This window comes from Strigops habroptila, chromosome 17, assembly GCF_004027225.2.
Source record: "Strigops habroptila isolate Jane chromosome 17, bStrHab1.2.pri, whole genome shotgun sequence".
Taxonomy (NCBI): Eukaryota; Metazoa; Chordata; class Aves; order Psittaciformes; family Psittacidae; genus Strigops; species Strigops habroptila.
In genome coordinates, this window is record NC_044293.2 from 5,328,044 (window position 1) to 5,355,491 (window position 27,448).

A 27,448-nucleotide genomic window follows, 5' to 3' on the forward strand; every position below is an offset into this window, starting at 1 on the left:
CTAATAGCCCCTGCTCTTCCTGCTGCAGGGAACCCCAGCCTATCTGCAAGCCTCAATTACATTGGGGAGTAAATCACATTAGCTGATTTACACATGGTGGATTCTCATCTGAGATACTGCAGTGGCTTTCTGGCTCCCTCAGTAGGGAAGCAGGCTTTTCCCCTTGCCCAGCTTGAATGTTCCCCCATTCTTGTCATTCCAGAGAAGGGACAAAAATGGGTGTTGGTCGCCAGTGGCTCGGGTGGTTTCTCAGCATCATGTCCTTAGAGTGGCAGATGAAGTCCCTAGAGTTTTTGTCTGTGTATTTTGTGTAGTCCCAGCACTGAAAGCATTGATATCCTTACTTACTAGCCAAGAAAGTATGGGTGCTGTTCATATTTATCTTTTTGGGTAGTGCTTTTCTCTGAATTTCAGAGCTGAGCTTTCCTTTGAAGCACTGTTTGAGTTCACTGTATTCAAGTAGTTCAAAAACTTATGTGTCACATAGAAGTGACTTTGCTGTTACTGGAGGCTTTCTCTTAAAGCACCGTTTGATCCCATTCCTCAGTGTTAGGGGGCCTGGGTGCACCCATGAGGTGATGTTCCATGGGTGCTGGTTTAATAATCCACCTTCAGAGAAGCCAACATGCTGCAGGAACAGCAGAGAGGGGTTAGACAGTATCATGGTGGTGGAAAGGAGTTTCCAAGTGAGGTTTCCAAGAAGATGAAGAACTGTTCAATGACACAAAGGCACTAAAGAGGAGCACCCATGGGCGCTGTCTCAGAGCTCCAGCAAACACAAGTCACAATGAGCTTATCTTCCACTGCAGTTTTAAACTAATGGGAGCTGTGCAGGTTCTTGAGTCATGGTGTATCTTACACCTTGATTTATGGCATATAGTTATATATATACATATATATATATAGTGACGCAGTGTCCTGTCACTGCCTCACCACTCTGACGTACTGGAGTGATATTGAGCTATATTTATACCTATTACCATTTCAGCTTGTGTCATCACCCAGCATGGACTGGGTGAGGCATGCCTGCTAGTTTGGGGAGTAAAATGCCATCTTCCCAGTTTAAATCCTTCAAATCCCAAGGCACTGTGGCTGTCAGTGTCACAGCTGCAGTGGAAACAGAGAGGGGGATTTAAAGAGGAAAAGATCATGCAGAATTCATGGGGAAGAGCATCCTCTGGAGGAGTAGGGAGCAAAGTTATTTTGGTTGGAAAATTGACTCAGGTGCTTGTGTTTCCTGGAAGTTTTGGTGTCAGTCCCTTTGGACCAATTTTCCAGCTCCTGACCTTAACGTGTTTCACCATTGCCTTTCCTACCAGCTAAATTCCAACACTGGCTCCTGCCTCATGCCCTCTTTATTGCCTGGCTTTGGGACCTCTCTGGGTTGTGGCCTGTCTCTTCTTGCACTGACTCCTCACTTGGCACATCCATGTTTCCATGTTTTCTGTGTGTCCCCTCATCCTCTTCTAGGCACAAAAAGCTGTTTTCCTTTGCTTTTTCCTATCATAAAAGCTGGGCCTTGGAGCAGCCTGGTCTAGTGTGAGGTGTCCCTGCCCATGGCAGGGGGTTGGAACTGGATGATCTTAGAGTCCTTTTCAACCCAAACCAGTCTGGGATTCTGTGATGGACCTGATGAGAATTCATGGAGCTCCAGCCTTTGGTAGGAACCCATCCCAGAGGCAGATCCTGGGATGTATTTTGAAGTACAGAAGCTGGAAGCTGCAGCAAATCCTGCAGCTCCTCATATTGTGTCTGATGGTCGTTGCTACACAATTGCCTGAGCTGAGAGAATGTATTTTCATTTCTGTGAAGAACAGCAATAACAGAACCATTTTTAGACACCGCACCACTGAATTTGGCTCAACCTTGCTTTTTTTCCCCTCAGATTTGACATTAGCACTTCTAGGACCCTGGCAAAATTTGAAGGGACTCTTCTGCTTTCTCTTCCACTTTTTGGTGCTATTATTTTGCCAAGATATGAATCTTAATGCCCAGTTTTGTCTATGAAAGACCTGTCTGAACCCTTCAGTCTCCTTTCTGCTCAAGTTGTAAGTTCTTTGTGCCAAAATGAGTCTGCAGGAGTGAGTCAGCATCTTCCTTTAGCCCTTGTGGGGAAGGGCAGCCAAAACTCCTACTTGTTGCACTGTGTGGAATTAGCCAGAATTGTGCCTTTCTTTTCATCACTGCTTAATTTAATTATATTCTTATAAACGGAGTAATTACAGTTAAACCCCCCAAACTTGAAGCATTTATTAAGCATTTATTTTAATGTTTCTAAGCAATTGATTCAATGACTGGCTATTCTTAGTGCCATTACCTGAATTGGCTCCTGATTAATAATGATAGTGAATGAAAAGAGCGGTTTGGGTTAAACCAGCCAAAGCATATCTCCAGGATAAGGCATTTAATTTATATTAGAAGTTGTCCAGGTTGATTTACTGACCCACAGACTGTTTGATGCAACAGTTGTAGCCCCCTTGGTGGTCTGATAGCTGCTAAAATGAGGGATGGAGTCCAGTGAAAGCACTAGGATTAGGTATGAGAAATTCCCTTCATTATTCATCCTTAATAACAAGTGGATTTGAGATATGTAGGGATGGATGATGTGTATTTATAGATCAGAGCTTGTGTGTGCTAACTAACTTGGAATTGGCCCCGGGTTTCAGCACTTAGTTTTCATGGCTCCTCATTGTTTGCTGCAGTTAATGTTTAACATGTCCATCTTCCTTTTCTCCTCAGTGCTCTTCCTGCATGTCTCCTATCAAGCAATATCAACGGATTTCTGTTCTTTCATCCCTGTAACAGTGTAGGGGTGTGATGGGAACTCAGAGGTGCTCCTCAGCATCTGCTTGTGGCTGACTGTAGTGTGGTGTTCTGCATGAGACAGCCAATGTGAGGCTCTAGTCACCAATAATGCCATTAGTTACTGGCTAGCAATGCCCACAAATACCTTTCCCACTGTTTTTCTTTGCATACATGGAAGAAATGTGATGGTTTGATTTCTTTTCCCCCCCTACCACTCAGTTCAGTGCTGTTAACCTGAGCCTTTTCTGTACCAGTTATTTCTGTTGTGACCAGTGGCACAGTCAGTGCTGGGGTCTGTTACGCTTCCTCCTTGCTGGCAGCATTAGCAGAAGGCAGAAAGTGCAGCCTGCCTTCTTTTTTATCCTGCTTATCTTATTTTAGTTGGGCAATGACAAGCCAACTGCTGGCATTTAGGGGAATAAATTATGCCTACAAGAACGTGCATTTAAAATGCAAATGAATGAAAGCATCAGCACGGAGCCTTCTGCTTGCGTCCCGCTGCCCAGCCCAGGCGCTTGGTAGAAAATCAAGTTGAAAAATGAAATGGGCTCAGCCTTGTGCTAATTCCTCCTGATTTAATATGACTTTAGAGACCAAGGACTGGGAAGGTGCTGAACCACTGACTAAACTCATCAGCAGAGCTGTAAATTACACGTGTGAGATTCCCACTGGCAGATTGAGAGGCCCAAATAAAATAGGCTAAAACCCAGCTTGGAAGCAATTTCTCAGTGTCTTTGTGCTCACATGAATTAGTTTTATTGTTCTTAAGAGTTGTCTGTTGTAACACTGCCTGAATACCAACTGGGACAGCAGTGTTGGACAAGGTGAGAGCTGCCCCAGTGTGCAAACCCAGTTGGTTCTTGAATGAAACTGGTGGTGCATCTCTGAACATAATGTTTTCTTGTTGGAAGCTGGAGGTCTATTTTCCTCATCATTTATTGATTTCAAGGCCTATAGGTGCCAGAAGGACCATGTGAAGAACATTCTGTGGCCAAGGAAAGATTTGCAGGAGGGACTGAGTGTAACCTTTCAGTGCAGGAGGCACTGGGTGTAATTCTTCAGTGCAATTGTAGCAATGGTTCACTTGTTTCCTCCTTAACAGGACATGGAAAGTATTATACAGCAGAACTTGAGCATGGTAAATGACAATGCACTGGTGTGGTAGCTGATGATAATACCTCATACCTCTTGTTTTAATATTTCCATCCTCTTCTTTGTTTTTCTTATAGCCATGTTACTGAAGATCACCTTGTCTTCCGGAAGCAGAAACACAGTGAACAGATGAACCTCTTCAGCCAGACATTCCTTCAGTAGATCTCTCCCCTCATGGAGCACCACGGCAGGGAGGAGATGAACTCGAAAGAGGAAAGTCCTCAGGTGTGGGCTGACTCTGCTGAGCAGGAACAGAATAGTGCTCAGGTGACTAGTGCCTTCCAGAGCTCTTGCTTTCTGCTTGGGGTGGTGTTCCCATACAACCCTGTATCAGAGCCTGGCAATTCTGCTTTTGTTTGGGGAGAAATCAAACCTGTCTGGTGATTTTGGATTCAAGTGAGCAATGCAAACTGCAGCAGTAGATACAAAGACATCTGAAACAAGCTGAACATTGTGGCTATACAAGTTTCAGTGGCCAAATAGATGCTGAAGCATGTGGGAAAGAGAAAGGCTGTCCAGACTAATGAATATTAACCAAATCTGTGGTCTGTGGCAGCCCCTTTTGGTGGCATCAGTCGAATCAGTTGGAACTGTGGGTGGACCTTGGGGAAAGGAAGATGAATAGCTCTTTCCAGTCAGACATCTGGGTAGTGAGGAAGGGAGAAATGTTAATTGTGAGTGACTAATACAGGCAGATTCTGATGCGGGCAGCTCGTTGCTCTGACAAAATGCAGCTGGGAATTTCTGGAAGGCTGTAAATTGATTTATTCTTCGGAATAAGTTATGAAGAGGGTGCTGCAGGTTGTGGTTGCCCCACAAGCCGAGAAATTCTGCCTCTCCTGGTGATTTCCAGCTTGGAAATTTGCAAGGAAAGGCAGTTTTCGAGGGGCTGTGTTCTGTTATCTCTACAATGGGATAATCATGCTGTTGTTTGCACATGGCAGTTAGAAAGCTTAATTAGTGTTTGCAGAGTGCTCTCCAAATGAGAAATGCTCCCTGCATCCTTACTGCAACGCTTGTGTGAGGATTTATTGTACAGAATCAGCACTTAGCACCCGTGGGGGAGCACCAGGTGCCTTCTGAAGCATAAGCTACAAGGTGAAGCAAAGTAAATCAAATATGTAGCTGTTGCATTGTTTTATGTGCAAGCATTTTAATGTGAGGATGAATATGGAGACTAAAGCAACGTTTCCTGCTAACTGTCCTATCTTTTCTGTGTGCTGAACAAGGTTTTCAGTGTGTTAAGGGTGTCAAAAGATAACCATGTTCCTCTTGCCACTGGAACTAAGTATTCTAGCTTGCTCAAGGTAGGCCATTATCATCATTTATGGTCATAATACTCTGTCAAAATGAACTTGTTTGGATTTAAACTGCTGGCCTGGGCATAACTTGTTCCAGTTGTCCTTGGAATCGTTGCTTAATGCTTTCGTTTGTATGTTTCTCAGTTTAAATAGCTGAATTTTCTCCTGGTACTGCATGTACATGCTACAGAGAAGCAATCTAACATATGCTATTGCTGCCTCATGATAGGTTCAATGCTATTACTTGAAGTAGTATCAAAGTTATAGGTTCTCTTAGCCATTCATCAAGCAGAACAAATTCCCTCCAACTACAGAACTAGCTGGATGCAGTAATTATCATAAATCCAGAAAGGAATATGAGAGTAAAGGGAAACAATATACCAATCAGTTCCATATATACCCCAGTTCAAATATGAACTTGCTTTCTCTTAGAAATCTTCAGAGCATCATGCAAGAGCTGAGGATGGGTAGGTGCCCTTTATACCAGTTATGCCTTGAGTTATAATGCAGAGTAGAAGCAGAATCTGATGGTAGTTAATGTCTGGATTTCTATGTTAGCATAATTCAATGAGATTTTAAGTGTGTGTTACAGAATCCCAGGTGGTTTGGGTTGGAAGGGACTTAAAGCTCATCCAGCTCCAACCCCCTGCCACGGGCAGGGACACCTTCCACTAGAGCAGGTTGCTCCAAGCCCCTGTGTCCAACCTGGCCTTGAACACTGCCAGGGATGAGGCAGCCACAGCTTCTCTGGGCACCCTGTGCCAGTGCCTCAGCACCCTCACAGGGAACAGCTTCTTCTGTATATCTAACCTGAACTTCCCCTGTTTCAGTTTGAACCCATCACCCCTTGTCCTATCGCTCCAGTCCCTGATGAAGGTCCCTCTCCAGCATCCTTGTAGCCCCCTGCAGACACTGGAAGCTGCTCTGAGGTCTCCAGCAGCTTCTCTTCTCCAGGCTGAACAGCCCCAATGTTCTCAGCCTGTCTCCATATGGGAGGTGCTCCAGCCCCTGCTCATCCTCGTGGCCTCCTCTGGACTTGCTCCAACAGCTCCATGTCCTTCTGCTGTTGAGGACACCAGAACTGCAACAGTGCTGTGAGTGGGGTCTCGTGAGAGCAGAGGGGCAGGATCACCTCCTTCAGTCTTCTGCTCACGCTCCCTTTGATGCAGCCCAGTGTGTGTATATGTATATATATATATGTTCTGTGTCCTTGTGCTGCTTCCCATAGGCCTGCATTCCAGTTTCAAGGCAGGATCTGTTCTTTGTTGCAGGTGCACTTTGTCCCCGAGGGGGGGACAGTGGCGCAGATCGTGTACAGCGATGAGCAGGACCGTCCCTCGCAGCAGGTTGTCTACACGGCGGATGGCACCTCCTACACCTCTGTGGACACCTCTGAGCACACCCTGGTTTACATCCACCCCGTGGAAGCTACACAGGCATGTGTGGTTCTGAGCACACCCTGTTTTGGCACCTAGGAAACCGTAAAACAAGCTGGTTTGAGATGGAAGCTGGTTACCAGCTGAGTGGTAGGACTGGGAAATAGCAGGCAGTTCCTCTTTACACTTTTATCTGCCCGTTGTTGATCAGGGACTTTGTGGTGTTCATTTGTCTGATGTGCAAATGTGGGAATCAAAGGATGTTGAGGCCATGAATTATGAAATGCTGATTATTTCACTGAAGGTGGATGAGATTATAATTAGCTCAGAGGTGTTTTCCAAAAGACAGATAATGTCTTCAGAAACTCTGCCTCTGTTGTATTGAGTACAAAGCTAAGAGCAATCTGTGTGTCTTCTGGAAGAGTCCTTGTTTTGCATAGTACAGTTCTCATAGTTGGCAGTTACAATGACAGTCATGTCTTTTTGCAGAGGATCTCAGTGTATTCAGTCTCATTTTGTGGAATTAGCTTCAGGGATGTTGTTGATTTTATAGACTTAGATTCTTTTTCCTCTTCATAATTGCATCAAATAGCTTTTATTCTCTGTCAGCACGTGTTTTATAGGGGGTTAATATAGTATGTACCTCTGTATGCACAGATAACACAAGAGGAACAGGCATGCTTTGTCAAGAATGTTTTATAATGACTTTGCTGGCATTATTATTAGCAATGCTACAGAGTGCGTGTACGTGACACCCACAGCAAGACTGGCATAGCCTTGTGTGCTGTGGTCTCACTCTTGCACACTTCTTAGCTGTTCCATTAAAACAGAGAGGTGTAGTATTAAGACAGTATCATGCAACTGAGGTGAAATTCTCAAAGCCCTAATGGAATTGGTGTTACGCCATGCTTTATGTGGTTGGAGCCAGACTGCCACAAGCTCAGGTATTTCAAGTTTTAGTGAAGGAAGCAAGGCTGACCTCTGTCAATACTTAGTTTTCATGTAAGTCTTGCTTTTCACAAGGGGAGGCCCTCCCATCAGGGCTGTTCTTGCAGGCTACTGTAAGAATATTGGAGTCTTCTGGGAAATTAAAGAGCCACCATCCTGGCTTGATGAAATTCACATGTAGGATATGCCTGATAATTCCTCAAAAGAAGGCATGCAGAAGTCTTGTGAATTTGCAGGAGATAAAGCTAAGGGTTATCTTCTATCCTGCCCTCAAGTATGATGTAGTTTTCATACAGCTATTGAATTCCATCCTGTAGATTTTATCAAATCAACAACTGACAAAGTGATTTCTGTATTAAAAAGAGAAGGAAAACTCCCATGAGGCACTCCAGTATGTAGGTGCAAAGTGCCACATCAATATGGTGTCATGTTTTTATGGAGCACTACCTAAGTTTAGTTGAATTTCTATGCACTTGGGTAAGTGGAGCTCATCTGCTGTGCTGACAGACACATGAGCAGAGGATGAAATGTGGGTGATTTCTGGGTGGCAGGGTGGCTGTGGTGTGAGTTGGGAGTGAGCAGCCCCCAGGCCGGTTTGATAAGTCTTTTTCACTTTGTCTAGACTCTGTTTACAGATCCCTCCCAAGTGGCTTACGTCCAACAGGATGCCACCACCCAGCAGGTAAGGAAGAGACATGAATTTCCTTGGGCTTGAGCTGTTAAGGAGACTGAAGGTGAAGAGATGTTGCTGTGGTGCTAGAGCTTAATATAAGCTAGCTCTGACCTTGTCAAATGGCAGTCTTCGGTTGTGTGCTGTCATCTCAATATGAAGGGCAAAAAGCTTATGATAACAGGCTGCTGTGCATGAATGACAAAAGAGAGTTTGACTTTACTCTTCTTAATTCATGATTAACAAAAATACTCATTTACTGCCCCAGATAGACTGCAAAATCTTTCACCAGTGTCCCTTTAAGTCAGCAAGCTGATGTGGCTGATTTATTTTAGTGTGTCCTTCTGGAAAGAGTGGCTTTGCAGCTGGCCTCATCCACATTCTGATCCAAATGCCTTTGAAATCCAGAAGAGGCTCTCAAGGGATAGCAACTTTGGATCCAATTTACTAGACACTTCCCAGGAAATGAAGTGCAAAGCCTGCAGAAGTTTATTACTGGCTCCCTTTTCTTCCCAGGGCATCCCAGGTTTGAGGCATGTGCTGCTGTAAAGGGGACTAGGGCCAGAATGAAACTGGAAGCTGTGTTTCTTTTCTCATCCATCACAATGGGAAGGTTTTATTGTTAACTTTTACTAGTATCTTTAGGGGCTGTGTTGTGGTAATCAGAGAGAGGTGCTTTCAGATCTAGATCTCTAGTTCCAATTCTCTGCTTGTCATAGAGACTTAAAACCCTGACTGCTTGCTGAGTCTTTAATGGCACATGTGAATGGATGTGTTAGATCTGAATCATGACTAATGCTATAGTTTAAATACATCTTTATTTGACAGTCTTGGGGCAGAGTGAAGGGTTGAATGTGCACTGAAAGCCAATTTTCTTGCTAGAAAAAGACCTTTTAAATCGTTGAGGAAATGAGTGACCCAGTAAAGGTGTTACCCGTTTCCTTCCACTTCTCTGCAGGAATGTAGAATGTCACTCTGCAGTATTTTGCCACATCACCTTCCTTGCAGAAAATCCTATTGAATTGTCTTAAAGCTCATTGAACAAATACAGGATCTAATTAAAAGTAGAGATTACTTCTATGTGCAGTGTGAGTGACACCGACAGCAGAGGAGGTGTGCTGTTAATATCCTGTGGGGAGTATCAAGGGCATGAGCACTTGTGTGTGTGTCCTCAGCCCTTCGTCCCTTTTGATGTTGTCTGCTGGCAGCCCCAGCAGAGCTATTCATTGCTTGCAAGTGGTTGGTCCCTCATGGTGGCAGCTCCTGCCCTTTGCAGGTGTGTTAACATCAGCATTTCAGTGGGACATCCCTGCACTGACAACAGGTTAAAACAGGAATTAAAGCTCCACTTATCTTTCAAAAGAAACTGGGAGGGTTTAAATCTAATGCCTATATTCCTTGCACCGATGGAAGTGCAAGTCAGGATATGTTTGAAGTGTGATTAGTAGTAGGAAATCCTAACAGGAGGTACAAATAGACACAAGCTCATGTCAACCCCTCATTGCTGGAGGTGCCATTGAATACTGATGCTTTTCCTGTTGCCACTTGGCCTCAGAGATGGCAATAACAGGCAGCTTGGTTCAGCCTTCCTCCTCACTGGCCCTGAAGTCTTTTTCCTGTAGTTTTTATGCTGTTTCATGCATTACTCTAAACAAAACAACAAGATTTGAAGTTTTAAGGCTGTCTGCTTGTGTTGTAGATGTTCTTGTCTGCTCCTTCACTGTTGGCACAACTTATGTTCTCGCTTTTATCTGTATTGGTTAAACACTCTGTGCAGAGGCTTTAATTTTAGCATAAAAGCTGCTTAATAGTCAGAGGCACAAACCAGAAGCCACATTATGTCAGCTGTAGAGAAGGATGAGAAATCATGCAAGATAATGGTGCAAATTCCTGTGTAGATAAGCAGGAAACAAAAGACAGCAGAGGTGATTGCTAGGATCTTAATTCTGCTTTGTTTTATAACAGAATGAATGGGAATGGTGTGGGAATATGCATTATTTCTGTGTAGTAACAAAATTGAGGATGGAAATGACCACAAATGTAGAGTATGACCAGAAAAGGAAAAAATAATTGTTGGAATACTCTTGAGTTCTTGATCTTCTAATGGGGTCAATAGACCACCTTGTTTTCAGAATGGATCTTGTTTGCTGGAGAAAAAGAAAGGTGCAAAGAGGAGATGCTGCTTTTTCCTACTTTACCTTTTCCCTTAAAAAAGGAAGGTAAATTTAGACATAGAAGAGAAAAAGACCTCAAATCCCTGGTTTTACCAAGAGCTGAAGAGCTTCTCATATCTTTTCCTAGTGCAGTTTGAACCCAGGCTGAGTAGGACCTTAATCTAAAGCCAAAAGTGGGAGATGGGCAATTCAAAAGTTGCAGAATCTAGAGTGAGTTTTGAAGCTTTTCCCTTTGTCCCCAGATCTGCAGGTTTTGTCCAAGTCCATCATCTCTACTCACTAAAGCAAACCATGACAATGCTGCAGTTTTTGACCTAGTGTAGGACTCCAGGGAGCTTTGCATGCAGGGCATGATGGAAATGCTGCAGTGCTAAACTGAGTGCCTATGATTTTAGGTAACTGTGCTCTTGCCTGCTGCTGCTCAGAGCATGAATCCCACCAACCTGTCCGTGCTCGGCAGCGTTGCTGAATCCCCCCAGCAAATGGCTCTGGAGCAGGGTCCTCAAGCAGATAGAGTAAGTTGCCAGGCACCCTTTTCTTCTCAATGTACACCAATGTCATTGCTCCATTGTCTCAGGTGATGGAACGTGTCTGTGATCCGGGAGGAGATGGGAGAAAGCTGGAGCACAGCTTGGTGCTGTCTTTCATAGTCTCACCGTGGAATGTGTGTGGGGTTTCTGTAGGAGAGCAGCTGCTGGTGTCTGAAGGGGGCTACAAGGATGCTGGAGAGGGACTCTGCATCAGGGCTGGAGTGACAGGACAAGGGGTGATGGGTTCAAACTGAAACAGGGGAAGTTCAGGTTAGATCTAAGGCAGAAGTTCTTCCCTGTGAGGGTGCTGAGGCGCTGGCACAGGGTGCCCAGAGAAGCTGTGGCTGCCCCATCCCTGGCAGTGTTCAAGGCCAGGTTGGACACAGGGGCTTGGAGCAACCTGCTCTAGTGGAAGGTGTCCCTGCCCGTGGCAGGGGGTTGGAACTGGATGAGCTTAAGGTCCCTTCCAGCCCAACCCAGTCTGGGGTTCTGTGTATTTAATATACATAGAAACCTGTTCTACAGATTGTTCTGCCTTGGGCAGCCTCCTTAAAATACCCTTCTCAGCTTTGAAAGCCAAGTTAACAGAAGGTGTAATGCTGACTGTCACATAGGTCCAGCATCCATCGGGTCTCTTTGCCAGTCTTTGAGGCAGCTTTACTGTGTGTAGTATTTCTTGTTCTCTACCTGAGGAACCTGTGTGGGTGACAGAACATTCTGTGCAGTGCACTTCAATTAGTTTTGTCTTTTTTTTGGAGGGAAAGAAAGGGATAAAGTTTAAAATTAGTGAAAGAATACAGTGCCCTCAACTGTCCACCACGTCCCCAAGTTTATATCTAGACTGTGTTGTCTCATCCCTTATGATCTCTACATGTGTGCTCTGGGGATTCGATTTTGGTTGATTGTATGACAGAAAAGATCATGTGCTGAAGTGCAGGATTCTCACTTGTACAAAAGAAGTTAAAATACAGCTTTAGGCTGTACATAATTGCCACAGAGCCTGGACTTGGTTTCAAACCATCTGTGAGGGTCCAGAGCTTCTTTGATTTCAGTTTCTTCCTCTGAGTAGTCAGTTCTGGCCAGGGTAGAACCAGGTAGTGAGTGACCCAGAGCTGTCCTGAGTGATGCTGTGGGTAGCAGCGATGCAAAACATCCCTCAGCAATCATTTATCATGTCACTTCACTTCCCCTTGTCCTTCTTTCCATTACCAAAGGAAGCAGAAAGGGTTAAACTAGCAAGAACGTTCATTGCTTGTCTTTGTAAGAGGGTTTTTCTTCATGAGTCAGTTGTGATAGTTTGTGACTTCTCTCCTCCAGGCATCATTACCGGTGCATAACCAGGTGTTACCTCCTATGGAGGCAGTGGATGGTTCTGACCCTTTAGCACCTCTGCAGAATCAAATGGGAAGGATGGAAACAAAAGAGGAAGATGACGAGGACGAAGATGAGGATGAAGAGGGGGAAGACACTGACATGGATGAATGGGATCCAGATCCACCTCGACCCTTTGATCCCAACGATTTGTGTAAGCATAGGAACTAGTATGTAGTGTGTTAGTTGCCCTCCTCTTATTTCTTTTTCCTCTGTCTAGTAAAAACCATTCAGATTTTAGCAGTAATAAGTAAACTCCTTGATACCCAGAAATGTAGACTCATATTGGGCTGCTTTACTGGGAAAACAAGGTTCTGCCTCAGCTGGAGCCTCTGAGCTGCTTTATTCTTCCTTTTGGAGAGAGCTCGAAAGCTCTCTCTAATGCTTTAAAATACAGACAGACTATTGGAATACATGATCCCACAGCTGAGCTGAAGATGTTTAAAACAAGATGAGGCTGTGCCTTCTGAGCTGAGTGAGTGTCTGCCTGACAGTCATGTCCTCTCTGTGTTGTAGGGTGTGAAGAGTGTAATAACGCGCATCCTTCCGTGTGTCCAAAGCATGGACCATTGCATCCGATCCCAAACAGGCCTGTGCTGACCAGGGCGAGAGCCAGCCTTCCCTTGGTGCTCTACATAGACAGGTTTTTGGGAGGCGTGTTCTCCAAAAGGAGGATCCCCAAACGCACACAGTTTGGACCTGTGGAAGGACCCCTGGTTAGACAAACGGAACTCAAAGACTGCTATATCCATTTGAAGGTAAGACCACGTGTGCACGAGAGGAGAAGAGGGATCAATTTGTGCTTAAGCTTTGGTTATCATGAATTTGTCCGTCTGCCTTGGTGAGTTACTTCAACAGAGATGTTCTTTTGGTACTTCCATCTCTGAATGTGACTTGGAAATACCCGGACAGGCTTGAAATCTGCTGTTCTTCAGGGAGACACAATAATCATGGTGAATATATTGGCAGTGTGGTGTTACGATGTATAGGATGCATAACATGGAATGCTGTGAATCACTCTCACATGGGCTGAAGCAGCATCTGGGCATAAAAATAGCCCCATCTGAGAATGTTTTGCAGCCATTCTTTAGTGTCATGCTGTAACTTAAGTTAAAAGTACTTTTTATTCCCCTTTCCCTCCTCTCCCCCACAAAATGTAGGGGAGGGGAGAGATTTTTCACCCCTTCTTCATGCCAAGTTGTTGGTGTGAGGTGTAATGGATTTGGCTGGCTTTTATCCATTTATTTACTGGTTTGGTTATAGGAATTGGTTCTTTATTTGCTGGAGATGAAAAGACTGCTTTGCAGTCTTAGGAGCGCTGCTCTCTGATGGTCAGTGTCTGCCAAGCAAGTTGTGACCCCAGGCAGATCCAGTAACCCAGCCAAAATTCAGCTAAAGCAGCGCTGCTTCCAGCTTGAGTCAGGAAGGCAAAGAAGTGGATCTGTCAGTTGGAAACATTGGGCAACTGATGCCATATAACCTGCTAAAGCTCGAGATCCTCTAATGCCTCATTTACAGCCACATGTCGAGTACTGTGCCTGATGCTTTTAATGAATGATTCTTGCCCTTGAAAGCTGTGGAAGGGTCCATTGTGTCTCCCTAGCTAAATCTCTGCCTGTCTTCTAAGTGTTTTTCTAAACGCTGCCTGTTTCTGGATCCCTGTTAGCAGAAGAGAAAATCAATTATGCCTTCATTGCTTTCCTAATGTAATAGCTCTATGGGCAGAGCAGTGCTTTCTAGACACTCAAATTCTCTTGAACCTGCTGCCAGGCAGTTACAGCCACATGTAATTGGCTTTTGCTACAGGTTTCTCTTGAGAAGGGGGACAGAAAAGACAGAGATTTGCAAGAGGACCTGTGGTTTGAACTTTCTAGCGAGGCACTTTGTAACTGGATGATGTTTGTGCGTCCAGCTCAAAACCATTTGGAGCAGAACCTGGTTGCGTATCAGTATGGCCACCACATTTACTACACCACCATTAAAAACGTGGAGCCCAAGCAGGAACTCAAGGTATGGCAGTCCTCATGGTTTGGGGCTCATCTTTCTACTGATGAAATCAAATCTTAAAGGTTGCTCTTTAATAAGTGCATCTCCAAGTGCCAGAAATGGTTCTGTCCATAGCTGTAGGGCTTTTTTCCTCTCATCAAGCACATGAACATCACTGAAGTCAGTGAGTAGTTAGCCACTGCCTTGTGGGTTTGCCATGAGCTTTGGCTCAGGTCTAAAATGAGGAAGTCTGAAATCAGTATGTAAATGATTGGTTTGTCACTCTCATGCTTTACACTGCATCTGTTTTGCTGATGAAGTCTAATTTTATTGCAGCAGTCTTATTCTTTTGAGTTCTGGATGCCCTTTGCAGTTAGTCCTGGGTGCCCTTGACTTGTTTTCTGGTGCCTTAAGTGAGTGGTCCCTCGCTTTCCTTGGCTTTCCTGGAGCTTTGGAAACGTTGCATGTGGCAAATGATAAAGGATATTGTGACTTCCCTGTGAGTTACTTTCTGTTCCCTCTACACTGTGGTACTTTGAGTTCCAAGCAATGTGGCTGGCTCAGATGACCTTTGTTTTCAGCATCATGTGGGGAACTGGGGGTAACCAAAACACTTTGATATCAGGAAATGGCTTTTTCTTCCTCAGATCTTTTCTGACACGTTATTCTCAACAATTTAACAAAAAACCTGGGGTTTAACCAGGGCAAAAGCCTCCTTACACACTTCTTGTTTTTAAGAGTAGCGTTCCTTTTGGTTTCTCCCATATCAGTCCTTAATTTGTTTAAGCTGAATCACTAGAAACCTTATTAATCCATTTGAAGTGCATCCAAACATCATTTTCTCAAGTTTTTAAATCAATTGGAAATCAGACTTTAATGAAATGTGCACAGACCTGCCTGTAGCAGCAGCATTTTTCTTCCTTTATGTGTTAGTAGTGTCTTCTGGGGTAAAATTGGTTTGAGAATTGAAAGTGAATGATCCAGGCTCTGTAATGTGTTTTCCTCCCCGAGTAGGGCTATAAGTTATGTCCAAAGCTGAGGAGGACCAGTTAAAGTTGAGAACTTGTGTATTGCATGACAGGTCTAGGAGCTCCAAGGCTTTCTTCTTATCCAGCTAGTGAGATTCCTGCAGAGTAACACACCTTTAGGGGAGTTAGAAATGCCACTCACTGCTGCTATGTGGCCTGCTACAAGTTTAAACTTGCTCAGATTTTTCATGCTGAGAATCTGTTCATGCCTTCTTGCAGAAATCTCTTCTGAAATGGAATCTTTTTAATCAAATAACGAGATAAAATGACAAATGATGCAAGACTTCTCAGCTGCAAGTGAACATCTGATCTTTAGGCTCTAATAAACTTTGTCTCTGTGGTTCTCCCTGCTGAAAGCTTCCTAAATCCCTTGTCTGGTGAAGGTGGGTCCATCCTGCTGCAGCCTGGCAGATCTTTGTTTTGGGAAGCAGGACCATGTTGCTCCAATCCTTCAGAAGTTCAGGAACATTTTAAATGAGTCTCTGTGGATGGTGCTGGCTGTTTTCTATGGAGAGAAAGCAGGAAAGAAATGGACAATCTTTTCCTATTACTCCTGTTCCACCAAGGAACAGCACTTTGGTGACACCCATCCTTTTCAATCATACACATGGGTCTAAAGAGATAAATCTTACTGCCTTTAGAGCTACTGGTAGCCATGTGTGAGATGAACATTCATATTAGGAGGCTATACCTTAAAATTATATGGATATGCCTTCTGAGCAAAGCTCTTTTATTCCTCAGTGGGGGCATATTGATCTCACCAGGCTTTATTACTGAGGATTAAAGGAGCAATAAGAGTTAGTGGTTGAGGCAAGTGAAGTAAATGTATTGCTTAAACCCCATTTTCAAATGGATTCTCTCTAGTTCTGGTTCCATCTGAGCATTCTGTTATCATCTCTTCCTGCTGCAGGTGTGGTATGCTGCCTCTTATGCAGAGTTTGTGAACCAGAAGATCCACGACATATCTGAGGAGGAAAGGAAGGGTAACTTGGGCTCTTCTCTTGGGTTTTGTAGTGTGACAGTGGTTGGGTGTTGTACTCCTCGGTTTCAAGTATAGAGCCTGTATAGTGCTCCCAAGTTCCTGCTGGGTTCAGAGAAGTTAAACCAGATCTAGATTGTATTATTCAGGCTTATTTCTACTAACTCTTCTCATGCTAATATTAAAATAACTTAACCTTTTGCCTCAGATTGTGGGAAGCATTAGGTTGCTGTTGGAAGGAGCTGTGTTTCTGTGCCTGGTGCTTAATGTTGAGTCCCTCATAAACTGATGTGCTACTGCTTTAGATTGAGAAATTCTCTTGACCTCCCCATACTTATGCCAGAGATCCAATCCTGTAGGTGCTTTTCCACGCAAAGGTAAATTTCAGAATCATCCTGAATATTAAACAGTGTTTATAGTCCATGTGAATTGTCCCCAGTGACCTTTTTATCTTTCTATGCTGAGCTGTGGTCATGCCACGGTGCAGAGGAGATAAAAGCAAAGCTAAATGGAGCAGTGCTGTGGATACTCTGTAGTTTGTCTAACCTTCAGGGGAGAAACATGGCCAGAAAGGCTTGGGGAGAAAAGAAAACCCAGCAAAACAAATGAAGCATTTAATTGGTGGTGACTGAAATGCTCTTCCTGACCTTTCCCTTTGGACACAGTTCTCAGAGAGCAAGAGAAGAACTGGCCCTGTTACGAGTGCAATCGGCGCTTCATGAGCTCAGAGCAACTCCAGCAGCACCTCAACTCCCACGATGAGAAGCTGGACTTCTTCAGCAGGTACTGAAAGCTTGAGCTTTGCCTCTGTCACTCTGGTGTGTCCCCAAACTAGCAGCAAGCAGGGGGTTTGCCCTAGAAATCTTGCTGTCCAACCTGGGTGCCCACTGGAAGAACAGCTCAGCACCGGAAGGTAAGAACACGGCACCAGGAAGCTGATTGCTGTAAGAGGCTTTGCAATAGAAGCAGCTCGAGGGAAATAAACACCCCGTTGAAACTGGTGAGATGATTTTGGTTTGCTTTTGGGTTTTTTTGGGCAGTGACTTAAAAAGCTGCAGTATTTCAGTCCCACAATACTGAAATACATATGCTTCTTGGATGCATGCAGCTACAGAGCTTGGAGAACAAGGCTTGTAGTGCTTTGCCCCCTCATGGGGCTGGCAAGATAGTTTATCCTGACCTATTAAAAGTTGCATCTACAAACATCCGTCAGAGAGCAGAAGATACTGGTGCCTTCCTTTTCCTGAAACTTAGCAAGTGGTTTCATTTTGGGCTGGTTTGGGTTTTGTTTAACACAGAAAATAGTTCCCTTTAGTTTGCTGCCTGACATCAATGGCTGCATGCCTTTTTGGGGGAAGGATGTTACAGCTTCAGGTTTTAAATTGGTTTCCTTCTATTCCATCTAGCTGAAAATGCTTTCCAGCACACTGGAAGTAGGAGAGTTGCTACAGCACAGGACTTGCTAGAAGCCAGTAATCCTTTTGGTCACACAGTTAATGAAATCAATTGTAATGTGTTCTGGGCTTCAATTTCTCGTAGAGCACAAAATAAACAGAGATCAGCCAGTACCCTGGTTTGTTGCTGCCAGAACTGATTCAGGTTTTGGTTACTGAGTTGAATGATGCTGAGAGAGGATGTGTACAATGAGTGGAGACTTCAGATCCGCCTTGTTTTGTCTCTAACCCGGAGTTCTATGTGTCCTGCAGAGCCAGAGGCCGAGGTCGTGGCCGAGGGAAGAGGAGGTTTGGACCAGGCAGACGCCCTGGGCGCCCTCCCAAATTCATGCGTATGGAAGTGACCAGTGAAAATGGGGAGAAGTGTGAAGAAGGGACACAGGTATATTTTGGGGGATGGAAAGGAGTTAAAAATCATCACATAGGATGTAAACTGGGGGCATCAGTGCAAACTGGGGGTGTGCTTTAGACTGTATACCCAAGTAATCCTTGCTTTTCTAGCAGTGATTCTCTGCTTCCCTTCTATAAGAACTGTGAAATCACTTGCATTTCTACAGCAACTTTCAGCACAAAGCACGTAGCACTGAGGTAGGTTACTGCAGCACTTGGGCAGCATCACAAAAGTCATTTAGGCAGTAAAAGTGTAATGGGAATTTAGGTTTGCATTAGTCCTTTCTGGAACGTGAGGTCAGAGCCTGCTTTTAGAACTGTTGCTGGCAGAATTAAATCAGTTTGAGCTATGATCCTTCATGATGTTTGAATGTTAACTAAAGGACCTCCTCTAGGCGTGCTTCCTGCAGGGTTTTCCTTTGCTTGTGGCTGTTGGTTGTGTTCTGTAGGGACCTAATATGATGCATTTAAGTCAAATGCTCAATTCTTGCTGACCACGCTTAGGTTACCGCCAAGAGCTTTGCTGAAAGGTGTCAGGAGGGCTCAGTGGCTCTGTTTTATGACTCAGCTGAAAGCTGCTGTCTGGAAGGGTAATCTTCCTCTGGCATCTCACTGGGTCATGGTTCAGTGCTGACTCAGAGGGAGCAACATCTACATTGCCTGTGAATGCCTGCCACTCATCTTCTGAGCGTGCAGCTTTGCCCTAAATGCTGCATTAAGTGCAGGCTGTTGGGAGATCACCCTCTCTGCAATCTGACGTGACACAAGCCAGCTCCAGTTAGACAAGTAAGCATAATGCTGCTCCCAAACTCTTAACTACAGAGACACAGGGTGCAGTCCCATGCTAATGTGTCCGAATGGCTTCTGGACCAGCAGTGCCTCATGTGCTGCCAGCTTGGAGCCTGGCTCAGAGCTCACATGTGTCTGTACTCTGCAGTGGGGCCATGGTTGTGTCTGTCTCACTATGGACTAGGCACCAGTTCATCTGCCTGACAGCTTGGGACTCAGGATGCTGTGGGCACAGCTTAGTGGCAGTAACTGTGAGAACTTGCCCCCTAGAGCAGGACTGGACATTTGGCTGGTGTATTGCTCTAAGTGTCTCTTAGCTGGTAAGCATTTGTGGTTTAGAACAGCTCTACTCCTTCTAGCACATCCCTGGATTTCTTCTCCCACATCTGCTTTTGTGCTTTGGCAGTACCAAAGCTGATATGATGTACTTCTGGTGCTCCCTCTCCTAGCCTGGGCTTTTAAGTTGCCTTAGTTTGCATTAAGTGCTGTCAAGGAAGGATCTATGTTGGGTTATTTTTCTTGTAATACAAGAGAATTCCATCCCAGAGGAATTATTGGAACTTCTACAAAAAGAATGTAGATTTTTGGCATGTGCTTCCCAACACCCTCCCTTTTCTTTTATGCTAATGTGAAAGAGGAGGCAAACAGCTTTGTGTGATAAATAGAAATGATGTATGCAGCTGGGTAGATGAGAGTGTGCAGAGCTTGGAAACTGGATGGCAAAAGGCACAGTGCACAGTATGATCAGCTCGTTTGTCACTCTCCAGCACTCCAGCTTGTTTGTTAGAAAGGAGAAGACACTGCATAACAATACATGATAATGTTTCCAAGTGACAACAGTGAGACACAAATTCTCTGCTTTGCCTGGTCTCTGCTAGTGGTTCTGGTTGTTTTCTCCTGGGCCATCCTATGTTACCTTTGGTTAAAGCAGTAACAGTCATGAGCAGAACTTCTTTGGCTATTAACAGCTGGGTTACTTTGATTGTCTGTGTCCAGTCAGACAATATGATGGCCAAGATGTTGTCCTCGATTTAAGAGGGACATGGAGCTGTTGGAGCAAGTCCAGAGGAGGCCACGAGGATGAGCAGGGGCTGGAGCACCTCCTGTGTGAAGACAGGCTGAGAACATTGGGGCTGTTCAGCCTGGAGAAGAGAAGCTGCTGGAGACCTCAGAGCAGCTTCCAGTGTCTGAAGGGGGCTACAAGGATGCTGGAGAGGGGCTCTTCATCAGGGACTGGAGCGATAGGACAAGGGGTGATGGGTTTAAACTGAAACAGGGGAAGTTCAGGTTAGATCTAAGGCAGAAGTTCTTCCCTGTGAGGGTGCTGAGGCGCTGGCACAGGGTGCCCAGAGAAGCTGTGGCTGCCCCATCCCTGGCAGTGTTCAAGGCCAGGTTGGACACAGGGGCTTGGAGCAACCTGCTCTAGTGGAAGGTGTCCCTGCCCGTGGCAGGGGGCTGGAACTGGTTGAGCTTAAGGTCCCTTCCAGCCCAAACCATTCTATGAAGAGAGTCACCAACCTGCAGCACTTCTTCCCTGGTGCTCTGAATTTTGTTGCTGTAGGTGGAGGTGATGTGCTGAGAGCATGAGTGGAACACAGAAGGAACATGTTAGTGTAGGAACGTTTCGTTTCTAGCTTGTGATGAGCATGTAGAGATCTTTGCTGCCTGCTGAGTGTTGTCAAAGCCTCTTTCAGTGGGTGGGGGGAATAATCACTGGTTGTATGATTTGCGATTTCAGGACTTGCTGCATTTTTCCAGCAAGGGGCAGTTTGATGAGGCCGGACAAGCCACACTGAACGGGCTGGAGCAGCAGGAGCAGACTCCAGTGCCACCAGAGCCACAGTCTGCACTGGAGCAGCAGTCGGAAAACCACCCACTACAAATGCAGGCGCAGCACGACGAGAGCCCGGTGCCCACGCAGAGCACCATGACAGCAGATGACATGAGGCGAGCAAAGCGTATCAGGGTAAGCAAAGAGGGCAGCAGATGACATCTTTCTCCCTCTCCATTTGCTGCCACGTGGAGAACACTGGACCTGCTTGCCAGGACCAGCTGGTCTTTCTCCCACTGTTGTATCCATTTCCAAATCCCAAATAAAGCATCTCATTCCTTTCAGCCTCTTTGCACTGAGAGCAAGGCAAATCTCACGTAAAGAACTAGTATATCATGAGATGCTACTGAGAACAGGTCACCCATTGGAGCTGATTCAATTCCAGCACAGGAATTCTTTCACAGAAACACAGTCCATCCAAGCTGGCAAGCAGGAGTGCTTCCAACAGCCGGCTGAATCATGGTACTGTGGCACAGACTAATGACTTGCTCACAGCACCATCTGTGTCCCTCACAACTCGTCCCTTGCAAATAGTTGCCAAAGAGGAACCACGACCTCAGTTTAGATCCACTTAGGTGATGATATTTAGTGAAAAAAGCCTTTCCTGGGGTCGAAAAACCTGTCTTTAAGCTAAAACCTGTGCTAGGAGCTTTCTGTACTGACAGCCAATGCTTTCAGCCTGAGCTCTGTGTCAACTGGGTGAGCTGTTTTTCCTCTGCTGTGTGTGGGAGGGAAATGATTCAAGCAAATAATCCTTCAAGCCATGTAACTGTGAGATTGGCTTATTTAGCCTCAAATCTTTCTCTTTCTCTTCCATGTGTAAAATTTTGATTACAGAAGGGAGCAGCTGCAATTGGGGTAAGAATCCATTTTAGGGGATGAGAAAGGATTAGAAAAGAGGAACTTTTCCATACAGGAAGATGTTGAGGCAAATTTTGCTCTCAGTTTATAGCAGTATATATGAGACCAGTGGTGATGTTACCCCATAAATGCAGTGGAATGTCTGGAAGGAAGAATTTGGCTGAGGCACATTAAGACTGCAGAATTTGTAACCATGTCAGATGCACTCTCTGAATGACAAGTTTCTACCAGTCATTTGACTTTGGTATGTCCAAAGCTTGGGGGATTTTGACTGAGTGTATTGAAGGGTGGATAGGGGAGCACGAAGACAGATGCTGAGTGTGAAGAGTGGGGGTATTTCCTGCTTACAAGATGCCACAGCTTCCTCAGTAGAAGGGAAAGTGTTGCCCGTTTCCCTGCACTTTTGAACCTTAAATGTGAACTTAAGATCTTCTGGAACAGTAAATGTGGGGGGAAGAAGGGACAGAACTTTGGAAGTTCTTTGTCTTGTGGCTTAGCTTTTGTTCCCTGGGAATTCACCACAAGTGGATGACAACTCAGAGGAGTGCAGTGGTGGTTTAGTCCTTGGTGACATGTTTCTATCTCCAAATCTCCCTAACTTCCTCTACAGCAGAGTCCTGGAGATGTTTCAGGACAGGGGCACGGGCAGAATGGCAGATGGATGGTTGTGTAGCTCCTTTCCATATCGCATCAGGCTGTGAGCAATAAGAACTTGAGAGAAGAGGAAACTAGCAAGAGTAAAATCACAGCAAGGTCCAGCAGCCTATGAGCACTCATTCAGTCCAGCTATTGACAGCACCTCCTTCCCATAACATGCACTTAAATACTGCAAACAAGCAAACATTTGGGTTTGACATGTATATATCATTTGCTTCCAAAGAGCAGGTAGAAAGTCTTGACTTGGAGACCTGTGTAGCTCTAGTTCTTCCTTATTACTCATCTAGGATTTAATTCTCAAAACCAGTAATTCTTTGTGAACTGCTTCAACTCTTCTAAGCTTTGAGGCAGTGATGCTTCGAGTGCTTTCATTCTAGCTGGAAGCACTGATCTCTAGTGCCCCAGGGTTCCAGTCCTGATAGGGGCAGTTCACTTTCAGCCTCTGCTTTAGAGTGGGCTCTCCTTGGAGATCAGACTGCCTAAATCTGGTAGTGATATCCTCAGTATTGAAAAGATACACCCACCCTTCAAAATACTTTTGTAGCAAATGAGAGGAACGTTTTGGTCTGCAGCCAAAAGGAATATTTGGTTTTAATTCAGTTCTGGGCAGTGTCCATAGTGTCAATGTGCTGACCTCAGACACTGGCAGGGGTAGGGATGTGGTTTGGAAAGCACAAATCTTGTTGTGCTGAAAGAAATGCAGCCAGTTGTGTAACAAAGAGTACAACCAGTAAGCTGAGGTTAAAAAAAGAAGTCCCTACTCCTTAACTTTTTCACTCTTGTAATCCTTGCCCTGTTGTCATCCTGCCTTAATGTTCCTGTCCGCTAAACACATTTCATTCTCACTGTGGCTCTGCAGGCTGCACCACATCACTGTTAGTCAACTCTAAGACAACATGAAAGGTCACAAAACACCTTCAAGATGATCTGTGGGTTTTATCTTTGCCCTTTAGCTCCCCTCAGGCAGTTACTACTACAGGGTAAACCTTGAAGATCTGCTTAGTGCTTCCTAAGGCAAGAACCTCAAAGGTGTTTTGCCTGAGTAAACTCCAGCTACAAGAGCTGGCCCTCGTGGTGACCTGCAGAAGTGAAGGCTTCTTTTTCCAAGTCCAATGCATAACATAACTATTTTTCTCTCCCTCAATGCTGCCTGCTCAGCTGGAGCTGCAGGTAGGTTTGGTTTGGGTTTCTGCTGTATCTAATGGAATGGTACATAACAACATCACCCTCCGTGTTGTTTTGTCCAACTTCTGTTTAGTGTTTCCTTAATTGACCTCCACATTGTAAATTGTCACATTTGTTCTTCTTCAAGCAACCAATGTCCAGAACTAAGTGTTAACTGAATAACAATTTGCATTCTTCTAGTTCTTTCCATACTAATTCATTGCAACTTAAAGTGAATATTATAGGAGTAAACTGCTGGATGAAATACTGTAATATCCATCTTAGTTTGGGAGGATCTGTTTGTGCAGTTGTTTGCACTGGATCAATGTTATCAGCTGATGAGACAACACTTAGTTCTTTTTCTGTTCTTTTTAATAGCTGCTAGCTTATTAAACAAAAAACACTAAACCATTTCACCCTTCTGTAGCCTCTGACATAGCAATGGGACTATGTTGATTTACATGGTATGGAAGCCTTACCAGTCAGATCCTGGTGATCCAGTGATCAAAGAGCAAAGTATGGTAATAGTGGAGTTAAGAACTTGAAGTGCACCTCTTCAACTATTTGGTTTCTTAGCATATCCCTGTAGTTAAGGGAAAAACTACCTATTTCTGACTCCAAGCAACACATGAATTTTCGCCCGGCACATGCCTGTCTTCCTCACTCATGGTGTGACTTGCAGCAGATCCATCTAGTTCCCATTGTCCTCACTTCTCCCCTGCTAAAATGGAGAACGGAGATGATGACAGTTCAGCAACAAAAGCAGTTGCTGTCATCTTCCTCTTTCTGGAATGAAAGTATAGGTTTCCCTCTGCAGTTCAGATGGTGCAAAGGATCATTCAGGTTCACTAATATAAGCTCTAGCACAGCGTTTCACAGTATTCCCAAGCTGTTCCCTCATTCCAGCAGACTTGCTCCTGACTTTACTTTCTCAGTGTCAGCTGTTGGCACACACTTAAGAGACGCAGCACATGTCAGCCCAGACATTGTCACAAGGGGAGGAGAGAGGAAACCAGGGAAATCTGTTTGCAGATTTCTGGCACGTCTCTCTTGAAGCGTGTAACATTGAATGTGTTCAAGCTCAGGTGCCAGGAATGTTCTAGTGTTGTTTCTCTTTAACTATCATCATGTAGGTTCTGTGTGTAACATCTGAAAAGGGAAGGCAGCAGTAAATGATGAGCTATACATCTTATTTTGGAGAAGAGCAGATATTCCTTAGACTTCTTGCAGTGGGCTTTCAGTATGCTGTTGGTGACAGTGTGCTGTGGGGTTTCATGCATGCAGAGGTAGGACTGACTTCCAGCTTTGCAACATACAAATCCTCATCCAACACTGAAATGCACGTGCACGACACACTTGTTTCTACAGGCAGCATGTCCAGCAGCATCTGTTCCTCCAGCAGACAGTGCTGCTGTTGGGACTCTATAACATTCATCTGAAAGGGAGAAAAGGAAGAGATAACAATCGTGAAATGATACAGAAAAGGTAGACTGCAGGAAAGCACACGCCAAAACAAAGCAAGGGCTAAGAAGAGAAATTGTGCACAGTAGGAGTGGAAAAAAACCAGAGAAGAGCAGCCCAGAACATTAAACTTTATAATGAATATTCACACAAAGCACATTATGCTCAATTCACCATATTCTTGTTGGTTCTTGCAGTACCAAGCAAAGCAATTTCAAGTTGAACTGTGTATAATCAACTGTCCTTTGAGGAGACAACAGAATCTATCAGAGCTCCTCTTGATTTAGCACTTTTGTTTCTCTTTCATCTCTCTTCTTCATTTTCAAGCTCTAGCCTATGATGGATGCTAAATGGCAAAGACAGGCAAATTGCTCACAATTCTTAGCCATTGCTGGTAAACCTGCCATTCTGCCCCTGCCGGAATGTTTTCAGAATCCATTCTTTTTGATGATAACAGAAAGCTTTAGGCCAGCATCTCTTGAATGTATGTTCCGCCAGAAGCTTTCCAGGCAACACTAAACCACTGCTGCACATCTCTGTGGCAATCTTGGGTGCAGGTGCTGATTTTTAGGGGCTAGGTGTGTACTTCAGAAGGGATTTAGTTTTATTTTACAGGAAAATGCCATGCTAAAGACAAAAATGGGCAGAAAACAGGGACTGGAGAGGAAACCCCTGCTTTGTGTGCTCCTAATGGTGTGGAGCTGCAGGTTTATCCCTTAAGTTCTGCCTGCCACAACCTCCCCTTATGTGAAATGGGGACAGTATCTATAAAAGGAAAGCATTCTGGGTTTGAAGTATATTTAATCTTGAAAATAGATGTGGAACCTATAGATAATAACAGACTCTGTTTCCTGCAGAATGCAGCTCTTCAGCACCTCTTCATCCGGAAATCCTTTCGCCCCTTCAAATGCCTCCAGTGTGGGAAGGCCTTTAGGGAAAAGGACAAACTGGATCAGCACCTCCGCTTCCACGGGCGGGAAGGGAACTGCCCTCTGACTTGTGACATCTGCAACAAGGGCTTCATCAACAGTGGGGCTCTTGAGAGCCACATGAAGTTCCACATGGACCAGAAAACATACTCCTGCATCTTCTGCCCTAAGTCCTTCGACCGCCTGGATCTGCTCAAAGACCACGTGGCCATCCATGTCAACGATGGCTATTTCACCTGCCCTACCTGCAAGAAACGCTTTCCAGACTTTATCCAGGTGAGATGCCTTCCAGATTGGAAGCACTGCCCTCCAGGGCTCTTGTAAGCACTCTGTTCATGAGCTTTTCAGTGCTGTCCTTGGGTCATGCTGCATGTCAGTCCATTCTCACAAGATAAAGGGGTCCTGACTACTTTTGGTCAGGGCAGATCCGTGGCACAAAAAGGAATCATCTTTCTGTGCATGCTTAAATATACCTTGTCCTTTGTCATTCAGACTCTAAACCAAACCAAATGGTGGTATTAAGTCTTCAATCCCTTGACTGTTTTTGTCAGGATAATTCACTTGAATCCTTGCAGAAACACCAGAACAGATCAGGATATTCTGCTTCCTGACTTGCCACTTGGCTTCAGCTGGGGACTTTCGTCTTCCTTGAACTGTGCTTGGGAGAGAGGCTGCACTGGAGTAATGGAATGACTTTGTGCAGTGTGCAGAGCCATTGGAGAACATGGTTAACAGGATTCCAGGAGCTATTTTGATGTTCAGGAAGGAAAACCTGAGTGGTACCATGGACACATTCATTCTCCTTCGTAGGGACAAAGTTGATAAGTTTTGCTGAGCTGCCTGATTTAAATAGAAATCCAGTTTAAATCACTACAAGCTGATAGCCTATCCAATAGCTTAGAGAGAAAAGGATGGGGAAAAGTCATTTATTAACATAACTCCATCCTGGAAAAACCCCTTTACTTTCTGTAATGGTTGAACAAGGAAAAGGGATGATTCAGAACTGCTGTACTGCAGCCTAATGCCCCATAAACTTTCCTGTGGAACTGATCAAGCCAGAAGGACATCCCACAGCTTTTTTCTAGCTATTCAGGTCTATTTTGGAGTTTAAACCTTATTTTTTCATCTGGTGTTATGTGAATCATTAAGTCTAGTCACCATAGATTGCTGCCTACTTGAATACTTCTATGTGGAACAGATACCAAATTGTTCCACTTAGGATCAGGAGTAGAAGACAGCAAAGGTTTAACTAGGGATCCATATGGATTGGATTTCAAATGCCAAACCTCATTAGTTACTTAATTGGAGGTGGGAAAACCCAAAACACTGGATGGGTCAGGCATAGTCCCAGAGTATGCCAAAGGAATTGCCCTTCTCTCTGATGGAAAGGAATTGGTCCTTGTGTTTAGATTTCTTATAAATGAAGATAAGGAACCTCAGATGAACACGTTAACTCAAGGATGATGCAGTAAAACTGGTACATGGTGGTCTTGGGCCACCTATTAAGTGCCCAACTGTGCCATAGCTGATGCTTTCAAGAATCAGTCTTGAGGAAATCAAACTGTCCATGCAGATGCATAATAAAGATGTTT

General features: G+C 44.6%; 1 protein-coding gene across 16 annotated transcripts in view; it reads left to right on the top strand.

Annotated features, from left to right (window-relative positions):
* Positions 1–27,448, top strand: part of PRDM10 (PR/SET domain 10) — a 44,557-nt gene that overhangs the window by 4,174 nt on the left and 12,935 nt on the right. For 3 of the 16 annotated variants that reach the window (XM_030505545.1, XM_030505544.1, XM_030505546.1), the window contains exons 2-14: positions 4,035–4,224; positions 6,530–6,694; positions 8,205–8,264; positions 10,822–10,941; positions 12,274–12,481; positions 12,844–13,085; positions 14,134–14,337; positions 16,252–16,324; positions 16,986–17,103; positions 18,027–18,156; positions 20,692–20,919; positions 23,461–23,472; positions 25,785–26,132. In XM_030505545.1, the coding sequence (XP_030361405.1) occupies positions 4,132–4,224; positions 6,530–6,694; positions 8,205–8,264; positions 10,822–10,941; positions 12,274–12,481; positions 12,844–13,085; positions 14,134–14,337; positions 16,252–16,324; positions 16,986–17,103; positions 18,027–18,156; positions 20,692–20,919; positions 23,461–23,472; positions 25,785–26,132 (2,001 nt within the window). In that variant the 5' untranslated portion in view covers positions 4,035–4,131. Of the gene's footprint in view, positions 1–3,925; positions 3,944–4,034; positions 4,225–6,529; positions 6,785–8,204; positions 8,265–10,821; positions 10,942–12,273; positions 12,482–12,843; positions 13,086–14,133; positions 14,338–16,251; positions 16,325–16,985; positions 17,104–18,026; positions 18,157–20,691; positions 20,920–23,460; positions 23,473–25,784; positions 26,133–27,448 lie in introns of those variants that run through there. The other 13 variants (XM_030505547.1, XM_030505548.1, XM_030505555.1 and 10 more) reach the window with 13 other exon arrangements.